This window comes from Babesia bovis, chromosome 1 (genome assembly GCF_000165395.2).
Source record: "Babesia bovis T2Bo chromosome 1, whole genome shotgun sequence".
NCBI lineage: Eukaryota > Apicomplexa > Aconoidasida > Piroplasmida > Babesiidae > Babesia > Babesia bovis.
Window position 1 is genome coordinate 495,950 of NC_067396.1, and position 22,021 is coordinate 517,970.

General features: G+C 39.1%; 10 protein-coding genes across 10 annotated transcripts; 5 read left to right on the forward strand and 5 right to left on the reverse strand.

Moving 5' to 3' along the window:
* Position 1: 1 nt before the first annotated feature.
* On the forward strand, positions 2 to 974 carry BBOV_I003680 (U6 snRNA phosphodiesterase family protein). The gene is made up of 5 exons (XM_051767196.1): positions 2 to 81; positions 119 to 350; positions 385 to 487; positions 521 to 622; positions 660 to 974. Exons 1-5 carry the CDS (start codon positions 12 to 14, stop codon positions 969 to 971), a joined length of 819 nt encoding a protein of 272 aa, XP_051622992.1. The 5' UTR covers positions 2 to 11; the 3' UTR covers positions 972 to 974.
* Positions 975 to 1,090: 116 nt separating this feature from the next.
* On the reverse strand, positions 1,091 to 2,002 carry BBOV_I003690 (Thioredoxin family protein). The gene is made up of 4 exons (XM_001608969.2): positions 1,521 to 2,002; positions 1,427 to 1,485; positions 1,360 to 1,393; positions 1,091 to 1,307 (listed from the first exon to the last, which is right to left on the reverse strand). The coding sequence occupies exons 1-4, from the start codon at positions 1,974 to 1,976 to the stop codon at positions 1,095 to 1,097; spliced, it is 762 nt and encodes a 253-aa protein (XP_001609019.1). The 5' UTR covers positions 1,977 to 2,002; the 3' UTR covers positions 1,091 to 1,094.
* A 51-nt stretch (positions 2,003 to 2,053) lies between these two features.
* Positions 2,054 to 3,557, reverse strand: BBOV_I003700 (Rhomboid family protein). Its single transcript, XM_001608970.2, has 3 exons — positions 2,790 to 3,557; positions 2,139 to 2,753; positions 2,054 to 2,102 (listed from the first exon to the last, which is right to left on the reverse strand). The coding sequence occupies exons 1-3, from the start codon at positions 3,517 to 3,519 to the stop codon at positions 2,086 to 2,088; spliced, it is 1,362 nt and encodes a 453-aa protein (XP_001609020.2). The 5' UTR covers positions 3,520 to 3,557; the 3' UTR covers positions 2,054 to 2,085.
* A 317-nt stretch (positions 3,558 to 3,874) lies between these two features.
* On the reverse strand, positions 3,875 to 4,325 carry BBOV_I003710 (putative integral membrane protein). Its single transcript, XM_001608971.2, has 3 exons — positions 4,162 to 4,325; positions 3,980 to 4,075; positions 3,875 to 3,945 (listed from the first exon to the last, which is right to left on the reverse strand). Exons 1-3 carry the CDS (start codon positions 4,309 to 4,311, stop codon positions 3,913 to 3,915), a joined length of 279 nt encoding a protein of 92 aa, XP_001609021.1. The 5' UTR covers positions 4,312 to 4,325; the 3' UTR covers positions 3,875 to 3,912.
* A 107-nt stretch (positions 4,326 to 4,432) lies between these two features.
* BBOV_I003720 (putative integral membrane protein) lies at positions 4,433 to 6,657 on the reverse strand. The gene is made up of 5 exons (XM_001608972.2): positions 5,544 to 6,657; positions 5,346 to 5,505; positions 5,176 to 5,310; positions 4,861 to 5,142; positions 4,433 to 4,824 (listed from the first exon to the last, which is right to left on the reverse strand). The coding sequence occupies exons 1-5, from the start codon at positions 6,565 to 6,567 to the stop codon at positions 4,458 to 4,460; spliced, it is 1,968 nt and encodes a 655-aa protein (XP_001609022.1). The 5' UTR covers positions 6,568 to 6,657; the 3' UTR covers positions 4,433 to 4,457.
* Positions 6,658 to 7,275: 618 nt separating this feature from the next.
* Positions 7,276 to 8,749, forward strand: BBOV_I003730 (Inner membrane complex family protein). The gene has a single exon (XM_001608973.2). The coding sequence runs from the start codon at positions 7,327 to 7,329 to the stop codon at positions 8,722 to 8,724; it is 1,398 nt and encodes a 465-aa protein (XP_001609023.1). The 5' UTR covers positions 7,276 to 7,326; the 3' UTR covers positions 8,725 to 8,749.
* Positions 8,750 to 10,126: 1,377 nt separating this feature from the next.
* BBOV_I003740 (dopey N-terminal domain containing protein) lies at positions 10,127 to 16,612 on the forward strand. Its single transcript, XM_001608974.2, has one exon. The coding sequence runs from the start codon at positions 10,187 to 10,189 to the stop codon at positions 16,601 to 16,603; it is 6,417 nt and encodes a 2,138-aa protein (XP_001609024.1). The 5' UTR covers positions 10,127 to 10,186; the 3' UTR covers positions 16,604 to 16,612.
* A 125-nt stretch (positions 16,613 to 16,737) lies between these two features.
* BBOV_I003750 (Bromodomain family protein) lies at positions 16,738 to 18,724 on the forward strand. The gene has a single exon (XM_001608975.2). The coding sequence runs from the start codon at positions 16,763 to 16,765 to the stop codon at positions 18,701 to 18,703; it is 1,941 nt and encodes a 646-aa protein (XP_001609025.1). The 5' UTR covers positions 16,738 to 16,762; the 3' UTR covers positions 18,704 to 18,724.
* A 25-nt stretch (positions 18,725 to 18,749) lies between these two features.
* Positions 18,750 to 19,683, reverse strand: BBOV_I003760 (Cytokine-induced anti-apoptosis inhibitor 1 family protein). The gene is made up of 2 exons (XM_001608976.2): positions 19,220 to 19,683; positions 18,750 to 19,185 (listed from the first exon to the last, which is right to left on the reverse strand). Exons 1-2 carry the CDS (start codon positions 19,574 to 19,576, stop codon positions 18,790 to 18,792), a joined length of 753 nt encoding a protein of 250 aa, XP_001609026.1. The 5' UTR covers positions 19,577 to 19,683; the 3' UTR covers positions 18,750 to 18,789.
* A 77-nt stretch (positions 19,684 to 19,760) lies between these two features.
* On the forward strand, positions 19,761 to 22,021 carry BBOV_I003770 (putative glycyl-tRNA synthetase). The gene has a single exon (XM_001608977.2). It carries the CDS (start codon positions 19,818 to 19,820, stop codon positions 22,017 to 22,019), a length of 2,202 nt encoding a protein of 733 aa, XP_001609027.1. The 5' UTR covers positions 19,761 to 19,817; the 3' UTR covers positions 22,020 to 22,021.

Sequence of the window (22,021 nt, forward strand, 5' to 3'; positions counted from 1 at the left end):
ATAATGACCAGATGATATTACACATGAAGAGAACAGTACCTCATGTGGCAGGAAATTTTCACACATTGGTATATATACGAGGTAAGATCCAGGAAATGTATTGATGAGCGATTCTTAGTATCTTTAAACCCAGAAATTGCTTTATGCGCGAAGAAGGCATTCGAGCTCCTCAGAAGACTGCATAGAAGGAATCAACAAAATGAAGAAACGGAAAAACATGAATCTGATAGTGATGGAAGACGAAAAAGAGACTTCCTACATCTGTCATTGTGTAAACCAATATATCTAAAAAGACAATTCATAAGACCATTCAAAGATAGACTGGAAGAAACATTGAAACGAATTAAACCGTAAGTTACAAAGTTTATAACCTATATATACTAGGTTCTATCTAATACTAGATAAGAATATAGCCATATGTGCAAATGAAGAGCGAAATAACTTCTTCGCAGTGCTACCAGTAGAAACACAATGTAACGCGCGATCAGTAAGCTAGACTAAATAAACACAAACCTTACAGATATCGCCACTTATAGATCTAGTTGACGATATAGCACAAATATTCGGATATCAAAAGTACTACGAACAGAGGAAACCTCACGTGTCACTAGCTGTTACAGGAGTAAGAAATTCGTTTGTAATGCAATACACTACTGCAGAATCTAACCAGTGTTATGACAGAGCTCTACAAAAATGAACCACTAGATGGGCAGTTGTATTCGTCACATCACTGGATGCAAGTGGAACGCTACCTAGGCAAAGAAGAGGAACTGGAATGTGATACCAGTGATATCGCACAAGAAACGTTAAAACAAAACGGAAATGTAGAGTTCATCATTAATGAAGATATGATCATGCCGTACCTCAATGAAGGTAGTTCACAGGATGCAGAACCTATATGCATCTACGTAAAGGAGATATATATACTAGTAGGATCGCAAGAAACGGCCATAGAGTTGGGTAGTACTTGAGGTATAATGTATCTTAACTAAAGCACGGTAGTGTAGATATAAGGACAGTCAGGTCATTACATAGATGAATGTAAAATGCGATGTTGTTAGAAGTCACGTAAAGGCCGTGAAATGTATAGGCACTTATGATGCATCATCTAACGCCTCATTGATCATACCCATCAAAGTGGAAACGTCAACGACACCCCTAACGCGCTTAACCAACTCGCCACGCCTAAAGAGCAATAATGTAGGTAACGCAGTTATCTCATAGGATGCAGAGAGCTCAGCATTTTGATCCACGTCTATCTTGTGAATCACAAGCTTACCAGGCTTGTAACGACTCTCAATGATACTCTGAAAAGATTGAGATAAAATATAACAAGGAATGTTAGATATGAATACCTACCAAATTAGCCTTCATAGTATCACAAGGACGACACCTATATCCTATAAAAAATCAACATCGTACATACCACGTAGCATAAAAGTCAACCAGAAGGACGCCACCAGAAGTCTTGTTATCCTCAATCAACTGTGATGAATGTACAAAGCATAGATTATACACACCTGTTCTAAAGATCCAGAACCTGAGCCGCCGCCACCAAATAAACCAAATCTTGATATATTGGCGTCAACTCCCGAGAAGTCGCCAACGAAGCTACCGTGACCACGGATGTAGCCAACAGGATAGCCCTTCCTGAGAGCTAATTTGGCAGAAGATAGTTCACCCATCGAAACGGGACCTATACCCAAAGGTTCATATGCACAATAAAGCCCAGAAGCCGTAGGAGCATCAAATGATGCTATAGACAAGGAATCATAAACGCTGGAATTATCGCCATCATTCGATACGTTGTGTGGAGATATAGGCACATATTCACTCTCTGTGATAGATAGTAATTCTATACCATTGGAATCACGCGCCCATTCCACAATGGAATGCTCCTCAAGACACGTAACTATACGGACTGCGTATACACACAACAAAATGAATCTAGAGAATATATCGACTATGGGAGCCATCTTTATATTGAATTACGATATTATAAGGTATAATACTGTATTGATAATAGCGAAAATTCAAACGCTCAATATCCCGACAGAAATATATAGGTAGACAACCTTCCACAAACTATGAACTCATAATACCTGCAACAATATGTAACCAGATTTAGTGCAATATACCCTTAAAGGTCCTGCGCCATTGACTGCTAGCAGTGCGGAACGATAATGTAACAGGATTGCGAAAACCGCGACGCTTGAAAACATGCTGCTGTAAATAACAATATAATGCTCCAGCACCAAAACCAAACAAATGCGCAGACCAGGCTATGTTACGTAAAGCAGTCCCGAAAAATAGAAAGTAGACATTAGTAGCCACAAACATCTGACATATCTGCAAAATGCTGACTTGTAAACCAGGTACCGGGAAAACAGTATGAAAGTAACTATTCGGAAATGTTGATGCCAGCAGATATAATAAACCAGATATGGCGCCAGAAGCACCATAAACAGGGGTCTTGTACAGTGCCACGTGGCCCAAACTAGAACATATACCAGATAGGACCATCACACCCATAATGTCCGATGTCTGGACAGTATCCATACGACGTTTGGTATGGGTACTTGGCCAAAAGAAACCCTCGATACTCGAACTTAACGACGAAAATAAACGGTCAATAGACGAAACTGAAGGTCGACTTGGTAATGGTGGTGCCATGTGACGAGCAAACGTGTTGATCAACTGATGAAACATCATGCAGTTAAGAAATAAATGGAAAAATGATGCATGACTAATACCTACAGTAATTAGCAATCGGAAGCTATCAAACGTACTAGATGTCAATAACGTATGCCACCGGCGCATATCGAACGAACTACGAGAAGCCAGAAAATGACGTTGAAGAAATTGCGATAACCATGGGTTGTGAATACGGTCACTCAAAGACCAAAGACCAAAAACAGATCCACAACAAAGTAAAAAGAACCTCCCAAAACCATTAGGAGATACATTGTTCATAGATGATATAATACCCATCAAAGAAAATGAACCTGATTTTATAGCATCACGACATAAACCATGGTCACTTGAATTGTTATGAGGATAATCACCTGAAGGGGATAATATACCGCTGCGAGGTGAATGATGCGCATTGGAGTGACCAAAATCTATAGGTATGTCAACACTAAAGTAGTCATCATCCTTATACCAACCCTCAGATGAGCTTTCATCAAGTGAGGCTATGTTATCATCCTCGCTGTCTCCATAACCCTTAGGATCCCAGGATCGGCATAGAGCAAAAGCAGTACTGCCGAAGCATAAAATGCGATTAAATGACCCGCTGTGGTCTGAGCGCTGAGATTGACCTTGGTAACTATAAGAGCGGCCAGTGTCCTTCACATTATAGCAATGACTCCTGTAAAATGGAGGAGCTATAAAAACAGCTTCCGAACGACACAATGCCCTATTGCGATAGGTTGTTTTAGACGTAATAAACGATAAGTATCGATGTCGTACTAAAGCATTATATCGAAGCGGTGTTGACATCCTGCCGAGCTTACACATTTAAATGTAGTCACCTAGAAAGACATCCTTCTAGAGATAATGATACACCATAGGTATATAGGTGTAAATTGTAGTATGATATAACCAAAGCATTGAAATATACTGACAGAGTGGTAACCGTGATGACATCAACAAGCATATATAACACTACAATATCCCAAAAGATCTAGAGATATGAACACATTCTAGATTAAGGAACACACATATGTTCATGTGATAACGCAAAAATGATTTGTTCTCTATAGAAGGACAATGAAATAGTACAATTCAAGATTAAAAAGATACGATTACATATAAATCGCTATATAATAGAACCTAATACATTAAATTAGGCATGGTGTACAAATACGATATGACTGCAGGTAAATAACCAAAGTTGGATAACTCTATAGTTCATGAAGCTATTTTGGCGTCAAGTGCAGCTTTCTGTCAAGAATTAGATTTACACCCTGAAACCTACCACACCGCGCACATTGTAAAGCTTTGAGTCCAAAGGATACATCAAAAGAGTAAAGAAAAAACCAATATAGGCGAAATTAGTTAGAAATACAGGTGTCTGCATATTATAGAGCTTTTGCAAACATGATGTAGCAACTAAATTATAACGCATAGTTCAAATATATAAATACGAAAGCAACGTACCGTATATACCCAAAATGGACCTAGCAACTTGCGAAATCCACGACCCTCACAGTCATGCTTCACATAATGGCTAACCGTTCTAGCAGAAGCCGGAATGTAGTAAACACCCCTACGGGCGTTTAAAATTGACCTCGCACCAAAATTAAGCATAGCTAGTGTTTTTTGTTACTGGCGATAGCCACACGGTAGGAAGCAAGCACTACTGTCTCAAACAAAAGTAGATGTAAATTAAAGGGGGCTATTTTGTATGATTTTATAATTAAATAAATAAAACATGTGTGTGAATAAAAGTTAAGTTAAAAAGTAGGTTGACGCCAATCAAGCTCGCGGATGTATCGACGCTTCCAATAACGAGATATATGGCGATCGGGAACGAATTTGTATTTGTGCGATTCATACCAAACACTATGTGTACGGTCACGATCGACAGTCTCTTGCTGAAAAGCATCATCAGGGTCCGAAGTCTGCTTCTTTAACCACTGGTTAAAGTCATAGTCTCCCTCATCCCAGTCATACGCAAAACGGTGAGATCCAGCAACGGTACGTAAGGGCTCATCAACCACGCCAACGCCAACATATACATTGCCCGCAGGACCAAGGATCACGTAATCCTTGTCGTTTTCACGCATACGTAAAAAGTCCTTATCACCCTTGCCAACTAACCTGAGATAAATATGAACCAATATGCTGAACACATACCTACAAAAGTTCAACGAACGGTTAATGTAATCAGTGGACTCCCTATACATAGGACCCACAACCGTCCGGTTGTACTCACTAAAAATAAACATATAAATGCGATATGGCAAACACCAGCCAGGGGGAGCAACCAGCTTAAGTGAACAGAATCCATCACGAGTACTTGCATTACCCTCAGGATAAAACCATAGCTGTAGAGGCTCAATACCACCTAAATTAAAAACTGGTGAACGCAAAGGCTGACCATATCTTTTAGGGTGCTTCTTGCGCAAAAGAGGGACCCTAAATTAAATAAATAACAACAAAATAACATACCAATATATAGGCCAAGTAAATTGCATACCGGCAGATATAGCAAAAGGATAAGTATCAGGCGATCCAATAAACTGAATGTCGAAATAACTGTCAGAAGTTCTATCAGACTCGCCAAAACCACCCTCAGCAAAGGAACTGTAATAGATATAATTGTATATAATCATAACTACCGTTTGTAAAAGTTGTTGTCATAATGCGTTGGCATGGGATGCTCCCACTCTATAGAATCCAAAAACTCTTTCGTAATTTTATTGCCAGTTTCACGGTGACCACGTAAAATGTCGTCAGCTGGGTCTATATCCATGTTCCAGCGAAGACGTTGCAAGCGACCTGGGAGCATTGGTTTTAGACCAGTGAAAAAAACCAACCTGAGTCTTGCATACGTTGTAATTCCCTACCACGACCAGTACGATGTGCCGGATTAACAGGGTCGAGATAGGATGGAAACTCCGTAGGATGGGATAATACATTGTGTAACATCTCAGCATCACGTCTAGTTTCCTCAGATGAGACGATATCTACATCCTCTAGGTAGGCCTTCTTGACCACCTTGCAGTCACGTGTTTCATAGTAATCATCGTCCCCAACCTCGTCGTACAAATCTATCATGGACTCTGTAGAATTAACATAACGAGGACACGATGGTTCAGAAATCAAATCATATATCGAATCCAATAAAGGATCAGGAAACTTAGGCTTGACGTCTTCGGAATATTCAGAAACAACCTTACCAGCATTGGGATTCAAACCTTCAAACTCATATGAAGCCATGCTACGCGGAATGGGCAATCTCCAATTAGTGTAGTCACCATTGAAGGCATTGCCATCAACAACATACAACGATCTGGATGCCGCCGCTCTTTGAGACTCAAAATGCTCATCCATAGTTGACCTAAGATGCTCATCCACATTGCCATGTGTAATGTTAAAATAGCGATAAAAATTGCACTTCGTGCCCAAAGATTGGTCAAAAAGAACATCCTTATTTAAAGCCAGGTCTTTCAAAAGACTGTGGTCATGCTCACTATCGTAGGCATTCAACTGCGATTTACGCCTTCTAAATGGAGAAATCAATTTAGATTCTGTAGTACCCGAAGATATGAAGCCATATGGCAAAAGTAAGCCATTCGAAGTCACTTTACCATCATCACTGTTAGGTAAGCATGGCCTGGAGCCACCTATCAGTGAACTTGGAGATGACTTAACACATCTTCTTAGAAGACGATTATTAAATGACGTGAAATTGAGGTCTATTATCCTCGAAACACATACACTAAAGTGTCTATCAGCGGGTAGCAATGATATTATTATGATGTGAATGGTAGCAATAATATAAAAAGACAAATTAACGTAACTTCTATAACAAAATAAAGGCGACTTTTCTGCTGCCATCACGCTTTACATGTTGCACATGACAACCAGAGAACATTATAATGCACATTTGACTACATTGTTGTACTTTAAATATGGATAGTATTAGACAAATAAATGGAAGGCGTCATTATAGTCATACCAGCGTTAGCCACACACATTACATAAAATTAAGTGTATGTATACGATATTTTTTACGTAAATGTGCCAATTGTGTAGTTTAGATCCTTTTAATGTACACATTCAGATATTGTTATTAAGAATCTATTTTAAATCGATGGCTATCACACACTAGGTTGAGATTATACTCTATTCTCTACTAATAGCGTGCGTAACCAAATAGTTGGGTGTTGCTCGATATAGTAGGACTATCGGAATAAAATATATAATGCACGGCTCAACAAGGTTCATACAGCACACAAGTGGACATTGACTCTACTATAGATGTGCAAAATGCGCACTAAAATGAAGTGAAAATGCTAAGTGCGAGCCTAAAATAAGCATATTAGCAGTATTGAGGTACATTACTAAGTGCATTGTACCTAGGAAGTTGGCATTGACTGATGCATAATTTCCTCTTTGGCACATGCGTAAGGCAAAAGCAATGCACAATTAATTTATATAATTAGATACCAACATATGTTAAAACACACTTTGCAAACGCAATAACAAATATAGAACAGCAGATATCCATTTCTGAGCAAAACTCTGTTACTATCTAGTGCAACCTGCTAGATATCAAAACGTAGAAACTTAGGGCATTCTAGATACTAAGTTAAAATGTCAAGCAACAATCCAGAACAATTGTATGAAGGGCAAGGTCCTATGGACCAAACAGTCTTTCAAGGAAATCTGCAATCATACACCATGCCTAACAACATATCAATGGCACCACCCACAGATTTTGCAAACTACATGGCACCACCACCAGAACTTCAATGGAAACAAAGAACTGTAACAAAGAAAAATAAAAGCAGATTTCCATGTAATTTATGCTGTTGCTGCTACGGTGAAGAAGAAACCGTGCCCGTGAAATCAAACTTGGTGGGAGATGCAAATAGGTCAATAGTGCTTAAACCAATTAGAAGAGAACGAATTGTAGAAGTGATGAAAGAAGAAATTCAGGAAAGAGTAGTAAATGTACCACAGATACAGTACGTTGACAAATTTGTGGAAGTACCTAAACCAATATTCAAATACAAAATAAAAGAAGTGAAAAGACCAGTCATTGTAGAAAAAATTAAAAGAGTACCCAAAATTGTTGAAGAAGAAAAAATCATTGAAGTGCCAGAAATTAAATATGTAGAGAAAGAAGTGGAAGTGCCACATATAGTGAAAAAAGAAAAGGTAGTGGAAGTACCTCTGCCTATTGTTAGAGAACGTAGAATACCAGTTCTAAGACTTAAAAAGGATGAAAAATATCAAGAGGTAGAAAATATCAACTATGAAGATTTTGAAACAAATATAATGTCCAACAGATATGGATCTGAAGCACCAAATAATACACCAATCAAACTACAAGCTAGAGATATACCGAATAATACACAAGAAATGAGTAAAACTTTGAAGGGCGTCTACTCATCAAATGAAAATGATAACTTTAATAGGTGGGAAGAACAGTATGACAATGGAAGTAAAGTAGATATTGACCATCATAGGCCTGTAATGTATTACAATAACCCGGTCATAACACAAGTCACGGACAATGAAAAGGTATCTACAAGCCGTAGGACTGTTACAAAAGATAATACATTGAGAGAACAGTATAAAGTAAGCAGTCCAACCACAGAACGTAAAGATATTGGTGTAAATAACAATGGACATTATGATCAAAGAAGCAACAACGAGTCGATTGTTACTGAAATCATATCTGTTAGAGGAATAAGTAATAGATCATCACCTAAAATGAATCAATATGATGTTGAACCCCTGATAGAAGATATTGACGAACAACTTGTTAATAGAGATATCATAGATGAAGACAATTATGTAAGCATATATCCCAACATTGATGCTATGTCAATTAAAGATGGATCAAGTGTAGAAACAAAGAAACAACAAACGAGAACCAGTCAAGAAGCACAAAATTCAGAATCTGGTACCGATGCTAAATCAATGAAGAAAGGAGACCATAGAAGCGTTGAAGAACAAATAACTCATGTGAGAATTACTAAATAAAACAAAACAGAGCATTCAAGGGGGAAACGATGTAAAACACCATGCATAAGACTAGTACATCATATAGGGAAATACGTGTCTGTTCTTAGTACTATAGTCCTTAGCACACATTAATATAATATAGTCACCAATATAGTAGCAAAATTGCCGATGTTTCTAGATATTTTGCATCACATGACGGCGCCAAAACCATGAAATATTACCCCCCGATCTGTGCCTATCACCTTAGCTGGTGTCAATGATTCTGGTTAGTCCTAATATTTAATGAGTAACGTTATAGAAATAAGTTTATACCAAAGTCCGGTTATATATTCCACAGGTACATAATCAAAAAAAATAGTTGAACGTTTACGAAATATGAACTTGTAATTATAAATCCCAGAAATGGCAGTTCCTATCTCTTGCAACAGGCTCACTTTAACTGTAATATCAAGTAATGTTGCAGAGCATGAACACAAGGGATATATGTTATACCGCCTCCACTAAAAAAGGATGTTTTCCATTCTATGAAGTATTTGTAAATATACACCCAAATGCTAAAGGGTGGAGTACATTATAGATGTATATCGCATTGTAACTATGGAACAGTATTGTTAGTCATATCTACCAATTTCATGTATAATGAAATAGATACAACTGTTACATAAATAGGCTAATGCTGGCACTAGTTGATTCTCGTAGTTTAACATTTTGATGAACTATTGGTCAATGTACTTATATAATTCTAGATGAATATCCTTTTTATGCAAATAGAGACCATGGAAGATGGAGTTTCCAAATATACTAACGGAAGATCTATATGATCAAGGATTATTATGTATCATGAAATTACAAACGTAACATTGGATTACAACAAGAGACAAAATATATAGTCTATTGAATGCCTTTTGAAGGGTAATATAAACGAGTATAACCTATAAAGGACAGTGGTAATAGAAGACAATATATCATTGTCAGTCATCGCGCAAATCCAGTCTATCACCTCGAGTGTAAGACATGTTTGGTATCGGTTAGAGCCCATTGCATAAGTTATATGTAGGCAAGATCCGTTGTAGGTTATAGGACACCATATATCACACAAATAACCCTTGGTATCCAACCAAGCGCGCCATTGAATCTAAAAGAATTAGTTTTATAAAAATTGGATTATATGTAGGAATTTTTTCAACGAAAAAATGCATAATATGTGGCCTTCTATGAGAAATGTGTGTCATCGTGAAACGGTGCCCATCGCCACGATTATATATCAATAATTCAACTGCGTCGGTATAGTATTTAACATGTGCATATTTGATTTGTAAAATAAATTACAGGAAGAAAAGTGTAAAGGATTTATATAGGAGATCGAATGAAGCCTACTTGGCCAAGCCAACAAACACATTTTGTCTACCTTCCTGGGAAAACGGATCCAAATTGATATAACGTATTGAAAGGGTGTAATCACATTTGAAGTCCCGTTCCAATGTCAACTGATCCGCCCTCGGTTCCTCAGGTTCTAGATATCACACAATGGAGCGACAGAAAGAAATTCGACGCAGAAGTACAACACATATTGCTACAGTTCGAGAAGCCAAAAGAATGGGCAGACTTGATGAATTGCTTGATAAAGCTCCATAAAAGCATATTACAGTCTCCAATATGTGAAATTCCACAAAAGGAAATAATATGCAAAAGACTGGCTCAATGCCTCAATCCCCAACTTCCCAGTGGTATCCATGTCAGAGCTCTCGAGGTTTACAGTTCTATATTGCAAAAGGTCGGCCCTGAAGGGCTCGCTCAAAACCTTGCACTATTTAGTAGCGGTTTGTTCCCCTTTTTTACGTATAGTTCATCATCGGTAAGGCCAATTTTCCTTAATATCATTGAACAATTCTACATACCTCTAGGCAAAAAACTTCTCCCATGCTTGATAGGGTTATTAATATGCATTCTGCCGGGATTGGATGATAATAAATCAGAGAGCTACGAACATGTATATAAAGTGCTCGAACAGATCAGCGACTGCGTTTCCGAAAAAAGTTATATGCGAGCATTGTGGGTAATTTTGCTCAACGCAAGTAAAATTCGTATGTCGACGCTTACAGTGATTGCCAATAAACTGGCACCAGGACTCCCAATGCTACCACCTGAAAGAGTGGAAATATTAGTACCGCATAGGCATGTACTTGTGATGAAAAGTCTAGAAGCAACCACAGAAGATGAATCACTATTGGTCTTAAGGGAGATGATCAATATGCTAATCAAGCATTTCCCGATGGACTCCGATATACTAAGTGATGAGGACAAGTCAGTGTTATGCAGACAGTGCCTTAAGTTGCTCACAAAGAGAAATTGGTCCCTTAACAGAAGATTGTATCATTGGATATTTAATGCCACCAATGACTTTAACACTTCCCCGGAATCGTTGGATTTGACATATTTCACCAAGTATACCAAGGATAATTTGATTTCGGCCATCAAAGACTTGCTGATGGCCAAGGGTAAGGACCTCGAAGAAGTCTTGATCCCAATCAAGATCATCGTAACTTTCATCACTGATGCAGACCTCAAGGGAGTGACGGATAAGCTCATGCCCAAACTATGTATACCCATTTTGAAGTATATATGCAAGGAACACGAAGAAGAGGAATGGAGAGCAAACATAGTCGAAAGCACAAGGCTCATATTCGACACCAGTCTAACACCAACCAACGTTATATTCGAGTCGATAGTGGATGAATATAATGCCTGTGCCAGTTCACCGCTTGCAAGCTGTTCCAGTGTTTGGCACGACCTACTAGAACTAAGCAGCGTTTACCTGGATGAAATATGTACTAAACTCTGCCTAGAGGATGTGCTCTGCGGTCTTTTCATGTTGGTTAATAACGCATTGGACCATTTGCATAAACTTAAAATCGAAAATGATCTGGCAGTCATCGACCATATAATCATGTATATATCCACTATATTCTCAAGATTGGAAGCTATCATAAGGGGTGAAGGAAATCTTATGAACTTCGCAGATACCATAAAACTTGACGAAGATGCGGGTAAAAAGATAAACATGGTTGTGGATTACCAAAGCAAGTGTAATACTTATATATGTCGTTATTTAGGCAACCTTTACACAGATTCCCTTACCCATTTTGAGCAGCAGGCACATGAACTGTCGGTTTACGAATATAAAATCATAGATGCGTTGAATAAACTGGCTGTGAGATTTGTTGCCCTAGATGGATATATGTCAGTGGTTCCTGTAACGAAAGGTTTCAACAAACATCAGGTATACACAGATGCGATCGATGGAGCTAAGGATATAGTGAATAGTAATGTACTTCCAGTCCCGTCATTGGATGAAACAACTGAATGCGAATCTTACCGGCTTAGGATGCTGTTTATAAGTGACCCAGATTCACGTACCGTAAGTATTAACGATGATGCTTCTGGGACAAAGAATGACCCTGAAGTCGAATCGGGATTCAAATTGAGTAAATGGATGGAAGCCTTACTCAAGTGCACCACGTCCAGCAATGCGCAGCTGTTCTGCCGAGGGATAAGGACATTCATAGAGCTCCTGAGCTTGTCAAATAAACGCGACATGTATCATTATGTAGAAACGAATGGGGAGCATGTTCAATGTATAATAGAAAAATTGTGGAATTCATTGGATGAAACCTATGCAGCCAGCCATTCCGAAATTGTGTTGCTTCTTATACAATTCAATCGCACAATGCCGCTTTCAAGAGTTGAAGCAGAAAAGATTATAATAAAAGATCTTACATCCCTGTCAACCGATGTCAAAGTTACCGCCATGCTCAGATTTGGTGTACTCTGGAGATATGGGTATATTCACGCCCCCGAAGAAGAGTTGTTCCCCGAGGCTCTAGGATGTATCCTGGACAACGTGGAAGAAGCCGATCCTAAATTGAGGTATTATTCCTGTGCGTTCTTATCCGAATCTGTTGCCATTCTGCCGAATCTAATAAATCCAATCCTAAGAGCATTGGTCGCATTTGATAAGTTTGACCCTGCTTCATACAGTTCATACATTGTTGACATTCTGAGGAGATTTCGCCATCTGTCGTACATCGTTAGCCGTGAAGGTCCTATGCTGCTTGATTTGATGCAAAGGTGCCAAGCTCCTCCCCAACTTATCGAGCTTGTTCAGGGCACAGATATTTACGAAACAATGCTAAGCTCGATTGCGTCATCCAAGAATATTGAAAGCAGTGATGAAAATCTGAATAAGGTATCGGTAACAAGCCAGATGAGAATGAAAAGTGCCGCCTCGATGGATACAAAGCCTAGTGAGCCTTTTGTAGCATTCCCAGTACTGAAGGATCCAAAGGGTATATCTTATGAAGATATGTGCATATATGATTATGTGGATTTGATAGTTGTGCTTACACTTAAATATATATGTCTGGATGTAGATGTATCCTCGCTTCTCAACTTTACGACTTTTGAAGGGTTGCTAGATTACGCAAACGGATCAATGGAGCAACCGATTAATTCGAATCATGCCTTTCACGAGAATACAATGCTATTTAGATGTACAGCCATTGATTTCATGAAGCTCTTTCTGTCCACCATACAACCAACAAGCAGGGCTAAGGAAGTTGCGTGCCTAGTTTCTAGACCTTTACTTTTTGTCCTGTACCATTTCCACCTAAAGGATGAAGCTATTATCCAAACACAATTGTTGTACTTGCTCAAGGTTGTAATGGATCGTTGCCACGTCGACTCCCAATCGGTTAGTGAAATGACTTTAGCATTGATAGATGCTGCCAAAACACTCTCCAAACAGCCTGTTCAACACAAGGTCATACGTAATAGGATCAATGACGTTGCAACACCCATATCAAAGGCACAGGAACTAGATATTGACAATATGGATTGTACAGATATTGAACGAGAGGATGTTGCAGCAAGATTCATTATGGGTACGCCAGAAACTAAAAACTGGCAGAAATACAAAGAACTGCCGGGAGCGTTCATGCTATCGCCAGCTGAAGCTACTTCAATAAGGGACTATTCTGCTCGTGATATTCTGGATGTTGAACGAAGAGACACGCTGGATGTAAAATCATGTTTACTCTCTAGGATTTACATTTTAAATGTAATTGCAATAAAGCGGTGCCATGTAGGCAAGCTTAAAAAACTATCAGAGGAGCCATTCTTTAGTGAAATATTGGAATCGTGTATACGCAACACAGGGAAGTCAAGTAAACCTCACTTGTTGCAGTCGTACCTGGATTTCTCGTTATATACACTAAAATACATTACCGGTGCTGAATCGATCAGGTATTCAGCGGCATTCATTTCGCACTTTTGCAATCATCTTAACCAAGGTAAAGAAACTACAAATATATCTGCTATATCGCAATATCTCAAAGCTATGATCGTGCTTTTGCGGCATATTACAAGTGAAGTGGCTAATTGCCGAATAGATTTGAAATGCAGTGATAGATTCAACTACGAAGGTGATTTGCCACCATGTAGCCTATCGTCAATTCTTAGTCTAGCGGCTAATGGTCTTGCAAACCATGAAACGAATGACTCCGCAAGGCAGTTGTTCGGTTTTGGTAATAAGCACAAGTGCACTAGTGCAACAATAAAGGATCCAATAAAACTTGAAATATCACAGGTAGTTAAACTGTGCATCCAATGTCTACTTTGGGTAAAAACTGAAAACAATCTGGATATAGTTAACAGGACACGTGGGCTGAGTCATGCAGATACCGTAATTACTGAACCTTCCCAGATGTCTTCCATCTATTTTACTGGTGAGACCAATCCGTCAGAATCCATCAGGTTGGATATCGTAATGGCTATCCAAAATATATACCATGAAATTTTATACGGATTCAGGTTTCTTTTCGAGCTACTCCCATATCACTTTACTGAAGGATGCTTAATCCTGTGGGATGAAGCGGAAAATACAAGTGCCACCCGAGAATTGAAATTGGAAATGATACGGTGCTTGAGCGCTGTGCCACAATTCTCAAGGCACAAGATGATAACATACATTGTAGACATGTTGGAACCGTTTGCTAAATCTTCAAAGTACAAGGTTGTAAAGGGGTACCAACTGCTAAGTGCTAATGTGAGGGATAACTCCGTATGTGAATTCATATATGCATTGACAGACGTGCAATTTACATCCAAAAAGGATGTGGAGAGTACTTGGGAGGTTATAAAGCGATATTTGTCTTTTGTTTTGAGCTACCCTAGGCAGCCCATGGTCTTGCTTTGGGTATTCCACATCATCATTAACTTTGATAAAACGCACCCTACGACCAATGCTAATGCCATAGAAAAACTGATGAAGAAGTGCCTGAGTGAGCTGATGTATGCCTTGATTTATCAGAGTGTTGGAATGTATATGCACAAGGTTTGCCAGTGGCTGGCACCAGGTCTATATGATTTGGAACCGCCATTGCCACCACATGTCTACATCATCAACAAGTATTACCACGATAGAGTCAATCCTAAGGATTCTATACTGAATTTAAGTGGATATACCACTGGGTTGGGAGCTATAAAACACAATCCAGAAGCAAACCCAATTGATCGTCAAGAATGTGCCAGCATAAACACACTGTCTCAATTGGTTATATTCAGTCACGAAACTGTACAACTAAGTAGGAGAACGGCAGTGGCAAACGTTTTCTTCCATGTGCTCTGTAACAGTTTGGGTTCGTATATTTTGCCAACGTTGCAACAAAAGACGGAGCAGCCACTAGAGCATCGTTACCTTGTTTTGTTGCTGCTGAGGCACCTGCCGTTCAAGCTGTATGAAGGATCACTGCACTGTATAAAGCGTTCAGTCATTGATTTCATCAATGCCTCGTACTTCTTCAAAAATGATCGCAGAGGATTGAGATGTACCGCCAAAATATTCAGATTGGTTGCTGATGATGACTGTAGAGGTACTGTGGATAGACTCAACAAATTGGATCAGTACACATGCCCGCCTCATAGCTCTGTATTCACTAGCAAGACAATCGATATACAGTCTCGTATAAAGTACCTCAAGAGGTTGGCATTCGTTTTATACGCATGCCGCAGTGATACCTTTGCTATGCACATCGCAACCATCATAGAGCGACTCACGGAAAATTTCCGAGCTTATGATGATGATAATCTAAGGGCAAAAACGTTTTTGGTTATGCGCGTATTGCTAATCAAAATGTCACAAAAGCATTTAACCGTTTTATGGCCCGTACTTTTGTCTGAACTTATCAAGGTGTTCGATAGGGAGAATAGAGCATTATCAAACCATACCTCTATAAGTAACCTCAATGCAATGGTTAGGAACGATTCGACTATTAACGTTCAACACACGAGTGATACCAAGACATCGGCTATCCCAAACAGGTATATTCTGCTCAGGGAAGCATTAAAAATCATTGACTTCGCCTACGCTCTCCGATTAAATGACTTCTTAATCTATCAGTGGATGTTCATAAACGATCGGACAGATGCCGAATTTTCGGGAAAACAAGATGAAGGAGAAAAGGATACCTTCGAGTTTATGCCATTCCTCATGATAGTGGAACAAAAGTACCCAGACGAAGTTAAACAATACCTACGTAGTGATATGGACATTAAAATGAGGAAGTTAATGGATGAGATGAATGTTCAAGATACAGCTTTTGGCAACACAATAGAACTCGATAATGCTCTGACCTCAATTGGTACACTAATGACAAAGGATAATCACGGGTTGAATAACACAACGAATACTCAAGATTCCTCAGACAAAAGGAAGCTAACGCAAGAACTAATTGACATATCGATCGAAAACGAACTTCTAGAAACAAACAAAGATGAAACAGACCTGGAAATGGAACTCAACATTTATCAAATATGCAAAATGTACAGGAAGGTCATATAATAACTAAGTAACTTTATAATCATTAAGATTTCTCACTATAATTGGGTGTGCATATCTACCTGGCGCGTCGTGAGGCGATAACCTGGTAATGTGGGCACAAAGGGACACTGTAGTAGTTTGGTTTCATGCATATCGCAAATCACAAAATATAAAGTTGCCATGGTAGGATATTCAGGCAGTTCCCATGCGGATGGGACTTCACGAATAGATGGTGAACGCGACCCCAAACGACATATAAAGGAAGCACAACGAATCGACAAAACGAACGAACCATCGCACACTACATACTCCAATAATATGGCAAACAATACCATGGACGAAGGATATATCGCAAATGATACTTCAATAACATCACTCGTAAGGAATGTTGTGCGTCTCTACGTTGGAGATTGTAAAATCCGTCCAAATCCGTTTACTTCTAATTTTGAAACAAAGTTAGAGAACAAAAGGATACCTGCCACGAATCGCCTACACCTCAGCGGCGTTGATGTTACTGCTCTCGTCAATTTCTCGCTGGAAAGAGTACCAGAGGGGAAAAGGCAAGAATTACTCGAACTCAGAAAAGTATTAGCTGAATCAGATTCTCAAAGTATTAATGTATTAGTAAAAAGCGTATGTGCTATCATAGGATATCAGCAACTCCTGACACCGGAAGCGAGGAAGAATTTCAACGATGAGCATTTACAAGACTGGATCAAATCACATGATGCTGAAGTTTTCATGGACAAAAACTATGAAAGAATATATATCAGATGGAAGAACTTCCTTAAGAGGCAAACACCCCTGGGAACGAATCTGTGCGACTATTTTTGCGGAGATTTCCTTAAATCGCTCCTGATAATCAATGCTGATAGATTGCGATCAGAGCTTGAAAAAACCGTCTTTAAATACCATCCTGATATGATTATAACATTGCTTTGCAAAGAATGTGGTCTTACAGATGAACAGGCAAAAACAATAGGTACCATGAGCAGTGCTGATGGATACCAACTGCAATCTGTCCTTCCCTCTGAAACGGGTTTAGGTTTCCTTCACAGGGATGCTGGCGGTGCCAAAGAGGAGGATCTAGGTATCATATCATTTGATTGTATCACCAACGACAGAGAACCTGGGCATTTGATAAAATTAGTTACGGTTAAAAACATATTTTCGAGACAGTTACCTAAAATGCCTAGAGAATATATTGTGAGATTGGTATTTGATAGGAATCATTATACTTTTTGTTTACTAAAGAAAGGTGAAGTTATTGGTGGAATTTGTTTTAGACCTTATTTTGAGCAAAGGTTTGCAGAGATTGCTTTTCTTGCTGTAAAATCCACTGAACAAGTCAAAGGTTATGGTACACGTATTATGAACCATCTGAAGGAGCATGTAAAAAAGTCAAATATCGAGTATTTCCTAACGTATGCCGATAATTTTGCCATTGGCTATTTCAGAAAACAAGGGTTCTCACAAAAGATATCCATGCCAAAGGAACGTTGGTTTGGCTATATCAAGGATTACGATGGAGGTACACTTATGGAATGCTATATTTCCCCCAATATAAACTATTTAAGGCTTAGTGATATGCTGGGTAAACAAAAGGCAATTATATCCCAATGCATAGAAGCCATCAAGCCTTTGAAAGTGTACGATGGATTAACATTCTTCAAGGAAAACCCGGGTATTACTATAAATCCGAGAGATATTCCAGGTTTAGTAGAGGCTGGATGGACTGACGATGTTGTACCAAGCAGCAAACATGGACCAGATTCTCATGCTGGCGCTGATGATCCCGATGGTAAGAAGACGCTGAAGAACGCTATACTGGACCTTTTGAATAACCTTGAGAAACAACAAAGTTCTTGGCCCTTCAGAAAGCCCGTAAAGCAATCGGAAGCTCCGGATTATTACGATATCATCAAAAACCCTACGGATATATCTACAATGAAAAAGAAGGCAAAGAATGGAGAATATAAAACCAAATCACAATTCGGAGAAGAACTCAAACGCATGTTCGATAACTGTAGGAAATATAACACACCTCATACCATCTATTACAAGTATGCTAATGAGCTACAAGCGTTCATTTGGCCACAATATGAGAACATTCAAGAGTGAATTTAATCGTGCATACAACTAACAATTGTGTAGTACCGTTGCTAGCACATAGTTGTGTATTAAGAACGATATTATATATCTCATCGTCATTCTAGACGTATCTTATCTCCCGGTGCGAAAGCCGGCATGCCCCGATATGGGCAGTTTGCGCAACGAAAGGCATCACCAAGATAGCACTTGCCACAGCTTGAAGTTGGCCCATCAGCGTTAACCGTTGATTCCTTTGCATCGGTATTAACACGTTCAGCGCGTCCACAATTGCAATTTGCACATGGTCTAGGTTTAGTGTCACATGATTCAGCTGCTGGAGCAGAGGGAATGTAGTCGTCCAAAGAAACGACTTTTAGAGTACCTCGAGTCAGTGAACGTTGTGCAGGAGCCCAATTGGGCCGTTTACCAACAATCCACTTAAAATTATTGTGCTCGAAAAACGTCAGTTCCACGAATCCTGTGTACATACACTCCTTCTTAACGACATTTTCCTGTAAATTTATAACAAAGTGTATATCAACATACATTTGGATTAGAATGGGGAAGAATTATAACGATAGTGCCATTGGGTGTTAAAGCTTCATGTAACTTTTCTAAAAGCGGTGACGCATCTGACCCGGTTCTGCAAAATGTGGAATCGGTAGCCAGTACCACATGGTCATAAGTACAAGGTTTATTGCCATATTCAAACACAGCTGAAATGCTCATATAATCGTAATCTTTTTTAGACAACTCCAAACGAGTAACTGATGGAAAAAGTACACTGTCTAGTTTCAGCAAAGATGAAGTAATCGAAGAATACTTGCTAAGAAATGAGCTAAAACGAACATGCTTCTCCATGTCTTCTCTATTAGCGCCAACAGCCAATATACGGAACGCCATTTTCACATGTAAATATAACGTAAGGGGTAACACAACACACTAAGTCCGTGAATCGTGATGGATCACAACACTGCAAAAATATCACTACAAATTTATGTATTATGTAATGTGTGTATAATTAAGAAAGTAAACTTTTGTCTACTGGATATAACGTCGCTGGGAATCATCTTCAACCCAACTGCGAGTAGACTGAAACAAAGAGTATTGCATTGTGTTATAACGGCTAATAATTGCAACCTTCATGGTAAATATCAAATCTTTTTGTGCCATTTGTGTTGTTTGTGCTTCTACAAAACATTATGTTAAAGGTGTCTCGAGAACAAACTTCGGATTTGTTTATCACACCATAACCGCAAAAAATGATTTAGAAATACCTAAATCTTCCCTATATCATTCGTACAGAGATATTTCTATATATAAAAACTCGCAAAATACGTCAAACTGTTTGCATTCCCAAAGGAATTTTTCGACTGTGCAACACCAAACAATTCGGGATATAACCATGGATTCCAAATCGCTTGTCGACTTGTTAAAAGCAAATAAAGCTTCATGTGAAAATCTGCTCAAAAGAAGGTTCTTCTACGCCAATTCTTTTGATATATATGGAGGAGCAGCTGGACTGTACGACTACGGCCCGCCGGGATGTGCTTTAAAGGTAGAGCTAGAAAATCTATGGCGTCAACATTTCGTTATATTTGACGAAATGCTAGAGGTGTCTTGCCCATGCATCACTCCATATGCTGTCCTTAAAGCGTCAGGACACATAGATAGGTTTACAGATCTCATGGTAACAGACGTAGTTAATGGTGAATGCTATAGAGCTGATAAGTACCTTGAAGATGTAATCGATTCTGTAATTAGTACTCTGAAAGGTAAAACAGTGGCGGATAATGTAAATGCAAAAAACACTGCGTTGCTGAATCTAGGTTGTGATGAATTAGAAAAGATACGGAATCTACTCGGTAATATGTCACTTGATGATGTTGAGAATTTTATACGGGAAAACAACATCACATCGCCAATCGGGAATGAACTTTCGAAACCGTACCCATTTAACCTCATGTTCGAAACCACTATAGGACCAAAGAGTCGTCAAAAGGGAGGAATTAATTCTGTAGTCTACCTCAGGCCAGAGACAGCTCAAGGTATCTTTGTGAATTTTGCAAAATTATTGGAATCTAATGGTGGCAAGATGCCTTTAGCAGCCGCCCAGATTGGATTGGGGTTTAGGAATGAAATCAGTCCAAGAAATGGTCTACTAAGGGTTCGTGAATTCTTAATGGCCGAAGTAGAATACTTCGTGCACCCGAAAAACAAAACACATGCGAGGTATGATGAATTTAAACATATTATCCTAAGCCTCTTACCGAAAGACGTACAGGAAAAAGGTGAATCAAACTTAATACGCATTAGTGTAGAGGATGCAGTAAACCGAGGTATAATTGCTAACGAGGCATTGGGATACTTCCTTGCAAGGACATCCTTGTTTCTAGAAAAGTGTGGTATTTTTAACGAGGGACTGCGCTTCCGACAGCATATGTCCGACGAAATGGCACATTATGCGTGTGATTGTTGGGATGCTGAAATCCTAACGTCGTATGGATGGATCGAAGTAGTAGGACATGCAGACAGAATGGCATACGATTTACAGGCACATTCAAAAGCGACAAATATTCAATTGAACGCTAGTCAACGATATCCAGAACCCATTACCGTTGACAAGGTTGTGCCAAATTATAATAGGTCATTAATTGGAAAGACATTCAAGGACAAACATGTCATGCTACTCGAAATATTGAATAATATGGCTCATCCAGAGGCCATGAAACTCGAAGAGGAGCTTAGTGCCACAGGAATGACGACGATAAAGGCGGCAGATGGGCATGTGTTCGAAGTAACAAGAGAAATGTTATCTTTCAAGTCTGTTAAAGCAGTTGTGTGTGAGGAAACGTTCACACCGGCCGTTATTGAGCCTTCATTCGGTATAGGAAGACTTATATTTTGTATTTTGGAACACTCATATAGAGTTAGACCTGCACAGGATCAACAAGAAGAGCGCACGTATATCGCTATAAAGCCCATGCTAGCACCCATTAAATGCTGCTTGCTACCTTTGTCGTCAAAAGATGTATTCCAACCCATGATATCCAAGATTCAAAATAACTTGGACGGCGTTGGGTTGTCATACAAGATTGATTGCACAGGCGCATCAATTGGGAAGAGATATGCAAGAATGGACGAAATTGGTATACCATACGCTATTACTGTTGATTTCCAATCCCTGAATGACGGAACGGTAACCGTAAGAGAACGGGATTCTATGCAGCAAGTACGAATAGATGTAGAAATGGTGTGTTGTCTAATTTCTGATCTGCTCAGGGCTAGAACCACTTGGGAAGACGTTGTCAAAAAACATTCCCTATTCATCCAGCAAGAAGTTTAGAC